Here is a 15,525-nt window from a genome sequence, read left to right as displayed (position 1 = left end):
CACGTATGCTATCAATGATGTATTATGGAACAACATACACACAGACACACCCTAACGCCCACCCTCCCATTCACCAAACATACCCAGATACACATACATTTATTTTGAGTGAATGACCAAATCACTAATTTTGTTATTATACAGCTGACCAACACATGGAGAACCGAAATTTGATGTAATGATAATTGATCCGATTTGAGTTTTAATCCAACCCTTACCGTAGCTATTGAGATCCAACCCATTTGGCCAAACGACAGTAGAGTTAATAATGACGTATCTGTCCCCGCCATCAAGGTTTGCTCTCTCAATTCGTCCTGGGTAACTCCAATCTGTCCAAAACATCACTCTGAATTAGAAAGAAAATACTGAGGATTAAATTTAAAAATGAATATTATTCCAAAAAATGATTTGTTGCTGTACTTTCATTTAGAGAATCAGGAACTTGGGCCTACTAGAGAACATGTGACATCACACATCCGTGTCGCATTGTCAATTTGAGGATCTCCATAGCATTAATGATTGCAATATTCAAATGCCTATAACTATGGAGAGCCGAAAAACGTCATGAGAAATGAGGACACCCTCAAACCTTGGACTATCCACGGTAAGAAAGATAGTGCAAAAGAATGCAAGTAGACTGTGCATGCATGTGGCAAATCGAAAAGAATAACGATGCAATTGTAACTTTCACACCCTTATTGATGACCTGTCCGCATTTTTGCAGTGACATGTCTGTGTGTATATGTATGTAATCCAACTGTGTGTGTGTGTGTGTGTGTGTGAGTATGGTAAGGCGGAGGGGAGGAGTACTCACCCCATATTTTTGTGTATAACAATTGCACGTGGGTTAGATATGTCTGTATTAATGAGAGTTTCCGCGTTTGATCCGTCAAGATTAGCCGACATGATTCGGTCATATGTTTCATCGGTCCAAAAGATTTTACCACGACCCGTATCCAATGCAATGCCTTCTGCTCCTGATGTAAAAAAATAAGAGAGTACAAGATGGATGATTGAAAGATAAGGAATAACTAATAAAAAGATAAGATAAGGAATAACTAATAAAAGATAGATAAAGGAAATGAAAAAAGTAACTATGAAGATTTTTTTAAGTAATTAAATCTGGATGCAGATATTTTGGGAGCTCTATCTTGATTTTACGTCTCACTTGCATCTGCAGCACATCGACGTCTTCAGTCGTCCAAACATACCGACACACTGCAGATTTAGGAAAACGGCAATTATATTGAAAATTCCATGAAGTCAGAATGAATCATCATCTTTTGTTTTGTTATGTCTATACATTGTATCTGCATGTTTGTAAACCAGTGAAAAAATAATTTCCTTTATGGACAATAAAGTTATTCAATTCAATAATTCAGATAATTAAAACACAGAAAAGCACATGTGGGACATTGTATCGCTGCTTAGAAAAAATACCCGACATTTGATAGAATTCCGTGCTTATTTTGCTCAATTCTCAGCAGTTACGCATTTTCTACCAAAGGTGTTTGGCATCTAATTTATCCCTACATACAAACACTTTGGTGGTAATTTTATTGGATTCTGTTCGAATTCATTTTGAGATCGTTACATAACTGGTGTTCATCTTTAAATGACTAATTACTTACTGCCCACAGAACTGTCAAGGATCACGCTCTGCATAGTACCATCAATGTTTGCACGTCGTATCGTTCCAGCCATGTCGCTCCAGTACACCATACGAGTTTGGGGATCGTAATCCACATCCAGAGGTTGGTTCACCGACCCGATGGGCAAGGCAGTGAAGGTCAGGGATTCGAAATCCCCGCTGGAAAAGTCGGCCATGAAAATTTTACTCAGTGATTTGTCTGCTACAAATACCATCGCCTTCGCTGTAGGTGGGGTGGGGAACACGCAAATTAAAAGAAAGGATTACGAGGATACAGTTAAAAGTAAATACCAATTTAAGAATGTGGCCCGGCTATTGCTAACGATTCATTTGCTTACATATTTATCATTATATATTTATACAGGTACAAATCCTTTTTCAAAAGGATCTGCGAAATCTGCTTTTCAGCAATGCCCTGCTGAAAAAGGAAAAAAAAACCAATTACAGCAATGAACATTAATATCGTTCATGGTCATAATTTCCTTTTGACAAAAAATACGTATATTTGCGTAGTCAAAAGCAATTTCAGAAAAAAGAAAGTTCTGATTAAAACCGGTTTTTGTCCCGTGTTTCAGGTTTTTCAAAGAAACAGAACTGGGTTCTAAGAAGCATTTTTTTTGTTCTATATACAAGGAGCCCTGTTGGGTTCTTTATACAACCTATGGTTTTTTCGATGGTATTCCATTAGCAAAATATTAGGTTCTTTTCACCATCAAGAACCCTGACACTGTATTTAGAACTATGATCTCTTTTTAAAGAAAAACTTTAAGAGGTTCAATATACCTGATACATTGCCCGTCGCCGGAGTTGTCACATCAGTATCTAGTAAATCATAATTTTGAAGTGAAGTAAAATAATAGAGTAAGAGAGGGAAATGGGAGAATTCATTTATTACCCAACCATACAGTTCTATAAGATCACCACTATAACAACGAGAGTTAACTCGTACATATTTGATATCCTGAAGCTTCCAAAGCCAAGGCTCTAAAATGTGACAGAAAACTCACATTTTTGTCAAAGAAATGTTAAGGTTCTTAAGATTTGCTCATATAAACCATGTACACCTCCGTCTGATTTGGTTAGAGTAAAAGTGTCTATAGGTTGTTATATATGGTTGCGATATGAAACAGAGATACAGCTTGGGTTACCGTCACTCCTTTGGGGAAAGGGTGACTATTTGGAGGATTTTTTTTCCATGTGTGTGTATGGGGGGGGGGGGTGGGGATTGATGATAGCGACCAAAATGGGCTGTCATAATAATCCCCATATAAAGATAAAAAAAAATTATCTTTATGCAATGTGAAATGAGTTACCTACCTACTGTGCATGATATAACTTGCGACATGTCTGGGTACCAGTAGCTGCTCGGGTAACAGTAAGAATATGTAGAACCATTTGTAGCCGAATATCCGGGAGGACACGAAAACTGAACGTACATGTACGATGAGTAATACGATTGATCTGGTGTTACTTCGACGTTTGAATCAACATTTGGAGGCGGACAGTCTGTAATAAATATTGAGGATATCAATATGTCAAATTTATCATGAATACTGCAAAATTATGAAGCGATAATTTGCAGAAAATGTTAATATTTTTTTTAACCAATTGTGGTTCATTGGTACCAAACCAAACAGCGCCGCCCCGTTTAGTTCCTTTTAACAAGCTGCTTTCGCTAATTGGGGCGAGAGAAGGGGGGGGGCGGGGGTTATATTAATTCATCCACGGTTTCTCCAATAAACTATTGCTTTTTAGCTCGGTATCCCACGAACCTTAATCAAAACATGCGACATGTGCGAAGTGCGGGATCAAAATTTCGAAAATGTCATGAATTTTTCGGGTCACGTAACACAAAGGTTAGCGATTGATCGCTAATTTGAAAGAACAATTCTGATTGGTTCCTAGTCAGTCTACTGAACAAAACCTGGGCTCCGTAACACAAAGAATAGCGATCAATCGCTAAATGAACTGACCAATCAATACTAATGTTACACGCGCATTGGGTTTAAAATACTGACCAGGGGCCAATCAGTGCGGTTCTTTCATATTTGCGATTCATCGCAAACCTTTGTGTTACGGAGCCCAGGTAACGAGGGTTTAAATGCCTTACCAAATGGCACGAGCGCTCCAATTGGGAATCGAGCCCGGGTCACCATCCGCCCTACCAACTGAGCTACCGCGCCTTCTTTAATTTCATTTTATTTCATCTAACGATTACTTGCTAACCTTTGTGTTACGGCACCCTGATCAATATCTTTGATCATGGATAAGATGCAGAGGCGTCGATCCTGGTTGGGGGGGGGGAGGGGGGCGATCGCCCAACTAATGAAAATATTGGGGGGGGGCAAACATATCATTTTGCCCCCCCCCCAATGATTCCGGATATGCATTAAAAAAAACAAGATTGTAATGTTCAGCAAGCGAGAATGAGATACACAACTCGTTCTTTATTTAAAATCGTGCTCAAAATGTCCGCTTTTTAGATTGGGATATAAAAAATTTCAGCTCGCGCTCGCACCATTTCTGTAACAGAAACCCATAGTTTTCATGATTAAATAGGTGAATGTAGGCCTAAATGTCCCGTTTTCAGTTTTAAGCCTCAAAAGAACTACTGCTTCGATTTGCAATCATCTTTTGTTGGATATATATCTTGTTCTTTTTAAAAAAAACGTCCATATTAAACTGTCATTTTTTAAGATCAAAATGTCAAAATTTTCAGCTCGCGCTTCGCGATCGCATCTATTCTTCTTTTAGATACAAATCTTAATCATTGGTACCAAAAAATGCTAAGAATATCAAGTTTTCAGGCCAGCTCACTCTCGGCACTCGTACTATCTGTGTACAGTGTAGTGAGATATGTATCCTCCTCATGAGTTACTATAGGGTTAGGGTTACAAACGGTCCTAAGCAGGCATGCTTTTCCTGTCAGTATACTAAAAAAAAAATCCTCGGGCTTCGCGCTCGCATTAACTTGTTGGTGAGATACGTGTCTGTGTCTCATGAGTCATATATATATATATATATATATATTGTAAAGAAATTTATGATGAGAACAAAGGTAGGCGTAGCTTAAATCGAGGTTCCCCAGAGCTATCTACCCTTTGGAAAAATTGGCGATGCCGAAAAAATGTCCCTGCCGGGAATCGAACCCGGGCCCCCAGCTTTGAACGCCGGTGCCTATATATATATATATATATACACACATACGTGTGTGTGTGGGGTGTTTTGTACGATCGAGCGCCTTTGGAACGTTAATTATTTTAACCCCCAATCTGAAAAATGGATCGACGCCAATGATAAGATGGGTATGGAAGCTTAAAAGTGCCACCGAGATGTTAAGATAATTATCTTTGGAAGTCGACATCATGATAGCAAAAGATCAGATGACGAGATCCTGGATCTCATCATGTCCACATCTTTTAGATGAGATGATTAGTTGACAAGATCCCGGATCTCATCATGTCGACATCTTTTAGAAAAGATGATCAGATGACATGATCATGGATCGAACATCTTGTCATCTGATCATCTCTTCTATAAGATGTCGACATGATGAGATCCGGGATTTTTTCATCTGATCATCTCTTCTTAAAGATGTCGACATGATGAGATCCAGGATCTTGTCATCTGATCATCTCTTCTAAAAGATGTCGACATGATGAGATCCAGGATCTTGTCATCTGATCATCTCTTCTAAAAGATGTCGACATGATGAGATCCGGGATCTCGTCATCTGATCATCTCTTCTAAAAGATATCGACATGATGAGATCCGGGATCTTGTCATCTGATCATCTCTTTTAAAAGATGTCGACATGATGAGATCCGGGATCTCGTCATCTGATCATCTCTTCTAAAAGATGTCGACATGATGAGATCCAGGATCTTGTCATTTGATCATCTCTTCTAAAAGATGTCGACATGATGAGATCCGGGATCTTGTCATCTGATCATGTCTTCTGAAAGATGTGGACATGATGAGATCCGGGATCTCGTCATCTGATCTTTTGCTATCATGATGTCGACTTCCCAAGATAATTATCTCAACATCTCGGTGGCACTTTTAAGCTTTCAAAGATGGCTATCTGACCAATCAATCTACGGAGCGCGAGGCGAGCGTAAGCTAAAATCTCCATATACTGGCCTGAATGTTTGCAGTGACTCGCGAAGACAATAATAGGGGAAGGCGGGGTAAGTTGTTTTGCATTTTGCATGTTAGAATTGATATGACTAATAATATTGTAGAAATAAGTACCTAGCCTTTAGATTTGATTCTTGGGAAATACTTTTCACCTCTTACTTTCTACCCCCACAATGAAAATCATTGGGACCTTTGAAAAAACGATGTCAAATGGCTAAACTGGCCCCATCTGTGGGGTAAATTTTGCCACCTTATGGGGTAAGTTGAACCAGATCAAAAAACTATGTACAAAATGTATGCGGGAAGAACCAGCATGTATTTTTTTATTTAAAGTCTTTTCACTTGCTAATTCTCTATGAATTCTAACATCCTCTATAAACGAAAAAAGAACTGTCGTGTGAATTTGCTCCTTTCTGCGTGCATATCAATGGCTTTTTATTTTTTTAATATATACATTACCATGAGAATTACTATGGCTCAGCTTGCCCCATGTTGGCTGGCTCAAATTACCCCAGTCCGAACTTAATGCGATATTTTCGCATCCAAACATTTCTTATGTCGGTATCCGTCATGTAAAAGACTATGAAAAGAATGGGAATCCATACCTGTACTAACAATATTGTTCTTATTTCTAAATTATATTTAAAGACGTGTGGGGGTAACAAAGCACCTTTTTAAAAACCTTTTTGGCTGAAATTTGTACTTTTACCTCTAAAAAAATTACTTTTTTTTGTCAAAGTTGAGAACAATGTGGTGGGGTCATCAATACGACACCACAATGTCTGACTCATTCATAATTGGCCTGCGGGTGGTGGCACAACTTGCCCCTATGCTCAACTTATCCCGCCTCCCCCTACTGTATACCAACAATCAATGATCACGCAAAGCACAAGCAGAAAATTTCTAATACTTAGACCTGAAAATGGAATATTCTAAACATTTTTTGTATACATGAACAGGATAGGAATGTAGCTAAACATTTATTGGGAGCGAAAACGCGAGCTGAAATTTGTCTAGATTGAGACCTAAAAACTGGGCGCTCTTTAAAATTCCGTAATAATGAAACCGATGGGTTTCTTCCCAAATAAATCATGCGAGTGCGAAACACCAGCTGAACTTTTGTGATATTCCGATTAGAATCAAGTCCCTTTTATTTAAAGAAGAATCGTTGTATCCAAATAATCAAGGCCAGCGCGAGCTGTTTCTTTACTTACATTTAGACTAAGAAACGGGGCATTCTGTCATTATGAAAATGATGGGTATTTTCCTTAATAAATTATGCAAGCTCGAAGAGAAAGCTGATTTAAAAAGAAATATATAATCCGATACCCCCCCCCCAAAAAAAAAAAAACATTTAAGTAATATTTCAAGCACTCTTTAACATGTAGGGAAACTGTGAAGAGGATATGGAACGCACTGGAGAAATGATGCAAGCAGGAAGCGCGAGCTGCATGTTTTAATTCTTCATTTTTTAAAAAGTTAAGACCCCCAAAACGGGGCATTATATCATGGACCTATTTTGTCATAAAAACTATCGCTATCGTCTCATTAATGAGGACGTGGAGCATATTATGTTTGATATTCGCATCTAAAAAGGGAAAAAAACCAAGGTTTGTAGAAAATCATGAAAAGGAAATGTATATCATTAATCAAGTAGGACTAATTAGCGCGCGAAACATCGTAATCACTTTTTTTGTAATCATGAACCATATTCGGCGGCTATGTTTTAAAAATTAATGCCAGGGCATGTCCGAACAACTTGACATTAAATTCCTGTTCATATAGATTCGTATAGAAGAAGGCCCTATACATATCTCACTAATCAAAAGCTTCATTTTGAGCAAGATATGTACATGTATCCCAATAACAGGGAACACTCTAAGAAATAAAGGTTCAAAATTGAACCCCGAAGGGTTGATGCAAAATCAGCACCATATGGGTTCAAAAATTGAACCCCTTATTTGGGGTTCAAAAATTGAACCCTGGGACCCTGGGATTGGGGTTCATTTTTGCACCCTGCTGGTTCAAAACTGCACCCCTAGTGGTTCAATTTAAAATTTAGGGTGCAGTTTACATAGTGACATAAAATATATATTTTTTTCCAAGTCTATTCCTAACCTTGTGTTATTCACTCGTCTCTTCCCTTTCATTTTTATTTTTCCCCCCATTTTCTTATCTCTTGTCTCCCTCTTTCCCCTTTTTGCGCCGCCAAGGGGGGGGGGGGGCGAAGCTCCTGGACTCTTCTCTGCAATAGGGTCTACGTTAGCTGCATTCTAAAAATGATAATATCTCTTTCTCTAGTTCCCATACAATTGTTGTATTGCTCTTAACTTGACATGATTAGTTCTTTAGGTAAAGAAAAAAAAATGATGATAGCACGTTACCAAATAGGTTGACATTAAACAAATTACCATATTTCAGTTGTTACACCGATCAGAAATGTATGTTTTTAGACGATTTACGGTCCAATTCTGTCAAAATGTCATCAAATCTAATGATTAATCTTATTGGCACGAATTTGAATGACATATAAGGTCAATATTTAAAAGGGCTAATATTTATTCAATTTGATTTTATTGGTATAATGCAATTTCATATTTCTTTCACTTAAGCTTGCAAAATGTTTTATCATATTAAAAAAGCACAAGAAGTATTTTTTATGAATGTTGAAAAATATCAATTCATGAATATGAAAACATGTTGGAGAGCAGAAAAAACGCTCAGATGCTTTAAATGCATTTAAGGCATCTGGGCATTTTGTTTTGAAACCATCTGTTTTGGTATATTAATGAAATTTTCATTTACTTTGAGATTAGATCTTTACCGTTTAATGAAAGTTATCTTTCAAATAACGAACGGTCATCAAAGGAACAACTCGTTATTGTTCCACTGTCATAACTAAATCACATGTATAAACGTACACAATTATACACAACTGAGGTCAACACGATGCTATGTATCAGCAGCTCCCCATGATATGAATCTCGACATGTCAAAACCAATATACATGTATATAAATTGAAAAAAAGATGATTAAGAAGACTTTTTTTCAAATCATGTTTTTCGGGCAAACAATAATAGCGATAATAACCAATTATTTTCTTATTCTGAAAAAAAAATGAAATGATGATAGGATTTCTTACCTTGTAGGGATGGAGCGCATTGCAAAAGAAAAGAGATGAGAAAATAAAGCAGAAACCCCCTCCGGTCGGCCATGCTTAAACTAGGACCCTAAAATGGGCCTTGAAATGAATTTTTAATGACGATTGTGCAGTAGGATACAAGTAAAAAAAAACAGTTCAAGTTTAACACAGGCCGTTCTCAATATCCTACCATCAGGTGAGGTGTTTAAATCGCAGAATGATGACTCGAAGATATCATCGTAGTTCTATATTATCGCGAAAAAGCAAGCACTATGACGCAATTACTGAAAATGCAGGCACCGATAATGATTGGGCAATAGTGCGCTTTGCGCCAAATTATCATTATCATGCCATATTTCAGACGCACGTTCTTTTATTGACATCAAAATGCTGATTACATTCAATGCGTTCCCGGATATCTCCTCAAGGGTGGAAACAGAAGTCGATGTTCTCATCAAAGCATCTAATACACTGCTCACGTCGCACTGCTTAAATTTATAAACGATTATTAGAAATTAATGCCAAGAAATAAACAAAAATGTTAATAATTGACATTAATAATGCCTTTTATCTTCCTCATCGTCTGCTTTCTAACTGCGTAGTATAGGACTTTTCGCATTTACTACGGGAAAAGTCTCTACAACGCACATAATGTAACGAATGTTTCTCACAGAAAATGGCGCTGAACCAATGATGTTCATCATTAATATTCATTATTCATCATCATTATTCACCATCATCATCATCATCATCATCACCTTCATCATCATCATCAGAATCATGAAAATCATACACAACGATGATGCAAATTTTAAAATCTCTATGCCAGGCCCTTTTTCATTTTTTTTTTAATCTTCATCATAACAATGATTAATACCTTAATAAAAAAAACTTTTTATCTTCATCGTAACAATGATGAATACCTTAATAAAAAAGCTTTCATAGGAGATTCGACCATCGGGGAGCAATGGGTTTCTTCCGTCAAGGATATGTGACGTGGGGAAACTCAATTAATCTCTGTTGGGGGAATGTGGGGAGAACTAAAGAATTTGCCCGCAATTTGTATGAAAATCATTTGCTATCCTTATAACTGTTAGTATTATACTATTGCTATTATTATTACCACTGGTATTTATTATTATCATTCATTTCATTTTAATATTGAATTATCTTTTGATTATGCTTACGATTTTACAATCAGTATTCATATCATTTTCGTTGTTATGACTATCATGAAATGAAAAGCTGATGATAGCAGTGCAACGATAATAATGAAGGGTTTTGCTTTCACGTGAACCCCCACCCATTGAAGTGCTGATTGATAAAATACCCTTCTGCATTGTGGCTGAAAACGGAAAATGGTCTCAAGTTGAAATAAATTTGAAGAAAAATACAAAGAAACTCTACTGTATTGCATAAAATGTCCCACTAATATACACATTTATCCAACAAAGGGCCAAACGCCATTTCTCACGCACATAATTGTGTATATTTTTATGTAAAGGAATTGTTGACTACCCATGATAAAGGGAAATTTCATCTTTAAAGTTAGTCAGTGTCCAAAATAAACTTGTTTTATCATGTAAAATACACGGGAAAATACATATAGCATAAATGCAACGCACCCTATCATCGGCTAAGGGTCACAACCCTGAAAATTAGCCTGGTTAGCAACCGGGCGGAGAGTTTTTAGCCAGGTTCTCCCGGGCATCGAGCACCACTGATTTTTTTTTTTTTTGGGGGGGGGGCATCGCTCAGGCGTCGCCCAAGATTTAGCGCGGAGTTAAAATTCTGGTGGCGCCTGATCACTTTTCACTCGCCGCCCTGAATACAGGCCCGGGTAGTAGCCGTCCGGGCGCCGACTTAATCGAGCGGTCACCGCTCTGAGTTGTGACTGAAGCCTTATCAAGGTAGTCTAAAAAAGAAATGTGCATGCTATGATTATGATACCTTACAATTTAGGCATATCGTTTTTTTTCATTGTTTTATTGGACTAATTATATAGCACACGGGTTCAGACGAACTGCACATTAACGTGTTAGGAATTACATAGTTTATTGGTGCTCTATGGATTCAAGGAAGCTTTACTACTTTGACCCTTTAAAAAAATTGAATTAAGACTCCCTTTCGCGGTATTTTCCCCCCAAAATCATCTTCACTTGGAAATGGAAACCTTTCATACTATTTGGGGGGCTTATCAAATTATTTTTTCAGAGTAATCGCCTGATTTGGCAGTGAAAATTGTTATCAGGCCCAGACATCAACCCGGATAAAATGCAAATATCCCGGCTTTGCTGCTATGAGAAACGTCCAGATGCTCCGGTCATTAGCCGATTAATTTAATCTTATTGCGATAAGTTCGTGGAAAGTTTGGGCCGTGCAATGCCGTCGGGGAAAACCCACCAAAATTTTTTATTGATAGATGACCACCACACTCTGTCCATGGAGCTACTAACACTGTCAGATTCCAGTAATTTTATAATAATAATATTAATGATAATAATAGCTGGATTTATAAAGCGCTTTTTGCCAGAGGATACAAAGCACTGCTATTATTACCCCGGCTTTAGCTCGAGCTACCATTACCGGCGCTCAGTGCATCCTAGGACTTACTCCTGCCGGGTAACCATTCACCTCACCTGGGTCGAGTGCAGCACAGTGTGGATAAATATCTTGCTGAAGGAAAATGGCTACTATTCGAACCCACGACCCTCTGTTTCAAAGGCGAGAGTCAGAACCACTAGACCACGACACACACACTGAATATAAATATATTAGCCTACTGCACGTTAGATTACGTAACGTTTGCAGTCTGTGTAGATGGCTTATTTCCAATTCGTCTAATGCCAATTCGTCCAATTGCCAACTCGTCTTATATCATTTGGTCTACCATCAGATCGTCCACTCATCACATGGTCTATACTTTCATTTAGTCTAATGCAATCCCGTTTAATAACCAGTTGGTCCAATAGCGATTTCGTCCATATACCAGAATAGGTTTCATTGGACTAAGTGTTAAATTGTGAAAAAAGAATGAAAATGAAATTAGACCAACCTTTTTTTTACTGGTTATAAGCCGAATGGTCGTAGACGAAATGGTGATTAGACAAAGTGGTGATTGGACCAAATGGTTAGTGGAACAAATATAATGGTTGTTTGACGAAATATTGATGGATGGGAATGGCATTAGACTAAATGAAAGTAGACCATGTGGTGGGTGGACGAGGTGGCAGTAGAACAATTTGTTATCTTCTAGAATGGTTTTAGAGGGATTCTTGGTAGACGTCACAGTAAGTTGTCAAAATCATTTTCATGGTTATCTTTCAATGTTGCACCGTCTTCGTTTAAGTTGGGACAGTAGCGAGTTTTCGCACCACACCGAAACCACTTCCAAGAACATAATGTATTGCCAAATGTCCTTCATGACAAAGATCAACCAAGTTTCATCGAAAAGTGATGAATGAAAACGACAGTTTCGCCCTGGACTCATGACGAACAGCATACATTAAAGGACAAGTCCACCCCCTTAAAAAGTTGATTTGAATAAAAAGAGAAAAATGCAACAAGCATAACACTGAAAATTCCATCAAAACCGGATGTAAAATAAGAAAGTTATGACATTAGAGTTTCGCTCAATTGAAAAAAAGTTATATTTACATCCTTGTCGGTATGCAAATGAGGAGATTGATGACATTCACTCACTCACTATTTCTTTTGTATTTTATTACATGAAATATGAAATATTACAATTTTCTCCCCGTTGTCGTGTGAAACAACGATTAATTCCTCCCTGAAAATGAATGTGCAATTAGCATTGTTTAATACTACATGTATATGGTTCAATCAAGTTGGTTCTTATTGTCAAATCTGTAAAAAATGAAATGCTATACAATTCAAACAATAAAAAACAAGAAATAATGAGTGAGGGACATCATCGACTGTCTCATTTGCATGTTACTGAGTTGTGCATATCACTGTTTTGTGAAAAATAAGCGAAACTTTAAAATGTCATAACTTTCTTACTTTACATCCGATTTTGGTGAAATTTTCAGCAAAATGCTTGTTTGATTTTTCACTATTTATTCAAATGAACATTTTTCTTGGATGAACTTGTCCTTTAAGTTAAATTTTCTGTCAACTCCGCAACTTAGGACGAAACTGCTTTTCCGGTTCACCGATTTCCGAGAAAGGCCTCCCAGCCGTTCATTGTCATTTGCGGGGCATGTTCAATACATTTACTGCGTTCTTGATTTCTTTCTGCGTCGCGCTGCGAATTGGTGTCCATTGCACATCATGTGTGCTTGATGTGCAGTGACATGACTTGGCATGAAATGTGCAAACGAATTCGTTAACTTCCAAAACATAATGTTAGAAAATTATGTCTTCTATTATCGGGTAAACACGGTAAAGCTGCTGCTCTCTGACGTGGGCTCGAACCACGAACGTGTGTACCAATGTGTAACTCTCACGTAGCTAGCATTACAAATGACACATGATTGTAAACAGAAATATCGATGCTTTTAAATTATCTACTTTTACATTATGATGATAGCACACTAAGAAATTTATCACCGCTCAAACTTGAGTTGCAGAACGTTTTTGAGGGGTTAAGTTTGAGAGGGTGAAAAGTGTGAGCAATATGTGTGTTCACTCTATGCAATGATTGAGTAAAGGGTTTTTTTCCGAACAAATAAGTACGGACGTCGATGTATTATAGTATACCCTTCTGTTCTGATTGGTTAAGACAATACATGTATTGGGCAGATGTCGGATGAATCACTAGCGTACCTAAGGGGGCAGGGGGGGATAGCTGCCCCCCCCCGACGAGCTTGAAGTTTAATACCTTTTTTTTTGCTTGTCAACTTTTTTTCTGGTACGAAATCCTATATTTGTTGTTGAAGGCTCCCCTTTTTTTGTAATTTTTTGGGGGGGACGAATTTGCCCCCCCCTGTGAAAAATCCTAAGTACGCCACTGAGATGAATAGTTATATGTTTGTCATTGTATTATGTCCTGCATGGCTCGTCATACACCTTATGGGTTTTTGTCATGTTTGTAGCAGTCCTAATTGCTGCAAATCAGTATCTGAAGTGCAGACACTGTATGAAGTCCTAATATGCTGATTTAGAAGTTTCGTTTTTAGAGTGAAGCGAGTTCTTCAAACTTAATCTATTATTAAGTGTTAACACCATATAATACATTATTGGATCAGCAAAAATGCAGTATATTGTGTAAAGCTTTCCTAATTTTATTAGATCTCAAACGATTCATATTTTATACACAATAAATAAATCACTATGTACAATACAGATAAGCGAGACATTAGTGTCATGAAATATAAATTACATAAAATATTTTTGTTTTTACAAAAATTCCTTTCATGCCCTGCATGTTGTATGTAGTAAAACATTAACAATTGCTCTGCGTTTAAAAATACAATATTGATATACAAATAAATATTACATAGCAACCCTAAAAACAATAAATAATGCCGACATTTTTCAATAAACCATAAATTTTCCACTTTAAGAAAGCTTTAAAACTGACAAAGAACCCGCATCGAATATTTGATGTTTTGAATGCTAACATCAAGTCCAAATCTCGTATTCTTGATAGCGAAAGCAGTTTACCAGGTCAATATGACTATTCCTTTGAAAAACAAAAATATTGCATATCGATTGATATTCAACACAAATTGTGTCATTTAGGGATATAAATAATTTTGTTACATGATTTAAAAACTCTCGTGTCAGTTCACGAAGCCTGGCGTACCATCGTTGATTTATTCTCGGATGCATCCGATTTGTAATAGTCATGATAGTGTAGTGTAGATTGATTTTTATCATATCAAATTATGCTCGCCTTTGAGCTACACACTATTTGGATTTCGAAGAATGGTCCGAACTGATTCGAAATTGGTTAAGAACCGGATTCCTGACATCATCCGAACTAGGCCATATTTTTCGGCAAGCTTCGTGTCAGGAATCATCCAATATGCAGCGAATCACCTTAAGTTCCCAACGGTATTATGTTTGTCATTCAACGAAATTGTACGTTGCCGAGAAACCCAATGACGATAAGTTCGAATTGGAAAAAAAGTTGATTCTAAGCCGGTTTCCGGACGAGACGTAACCGAAGGGGACGTGTTGGCCACAGTATATACTGCTGTAAAACCGCTGGTCGAGGTCTTTGATCTACGTTGAAAAGAAAAATAAAGTGAAGAAAGAAAAGTATTAAAACGTGGTAACATTGCACACTTCTTTTTTTTTTTGGGGGGGTGGGGATGAGACAGGATGAGACTAATGTTCTCGATTAAAGGGAAATCCTTTGATAACATCCTTAATCATTAATTTTAAAAGAAGTTTAGACTTTATCATTATTAGGGCAAACTCATGCGAACTTTATTCTGCTCTCGAGTCTAATGTTGTATTTTTTTAAGTTGTCTAATGTTGTAATTAGTAATCATATATCAATTACTGCATAGAAAATAATTGTGCTTTTGTACTTTTTTCCTTTGGTAGAATGGAATTTATGTATCCAGGGACCGTTTAATAAAGCTGTTCGTAGGTTAAGAACGACTGGTGAACTTTGCT

At 37.3% G+C, this 15,525-nt stretch overlaps 2 protein-coding genes across 2 annotated transcripts in view; both read right to left on the bottom strand.

Annotated features, from left to right (window-relative positions):
* Positions 1-9,275, bottom strand: part of LOC121428979 (deleted in malignant brain tumors 1 protein-like) — a 56,777-nt gene extending 47,502 nt beyond the window's left edge. The window contains exons 1-6 of the mRNA XM_041625875.1: positions 8,935-9,275; positions 2,969-3,157; positions 2,435-2,473; positions 1,632-1,874; positions 815-977; positions 219-346 (exon numbers count right to left, since the gene is read on the bottom strand). Coding sequence (XP_041481809.1) covers positions 219-346; positions 815-977; positions 1,632-1,874; positions 2,435-2,473; positions 2,969-3,157; positions 8,935-9,007 — 835 coding nt within the window. The 5' untranslated portion in view covers positions 9,008-9,275. The remainder of the gene's footprint in view (positions 1-218; positions 347-814; positions 978-1,631; positions 1,875-2,434; positions 2,474-2,968; positions 3,158-8,934) is intronic.
* A 4,667-nt stretch (positions 9,276-13,942) lies between these two features.
* The window catches only part of LOC121428760 (A disintegrin and metalloproteinase with thrombospondin motifs 13-like), a 36,329-nt gene continuing 34,746 nt past the window's right edge, over positions 13,943-15,525 (bottom strand). Inside the window, exon 25 of the mRNA XM_041625578.1 lies at positions 13,943-15,126. Within this exon, the coding sequence (XP_041481512.1) occupies positions 14,968-15,126 (159 nt within the window). The 3' untranslated portion in view covers positions 13,943-14,967. The remainder of the gene's footprint in view (positions 15,127-15,525) is intronic.

Source organism: Lytechinus variegatus, chromosome 15, assembly GCF_018143015.1.
Source record: "Lytechinus variegatus isolate NC3 chromosome 15, Lvar_3.0, whole genome shotgun sequence".
NCBI classification, from domain to species: Eukaryota; Metazoa; Echinodermata; class Echinoidea; order Temnopleuroida; family Toxopneustidae; genus Lytechinus; species Lytechinus variegatus.
This window is presented reverse-complemented; position numbering and strand designations above follow the sequence as displayed.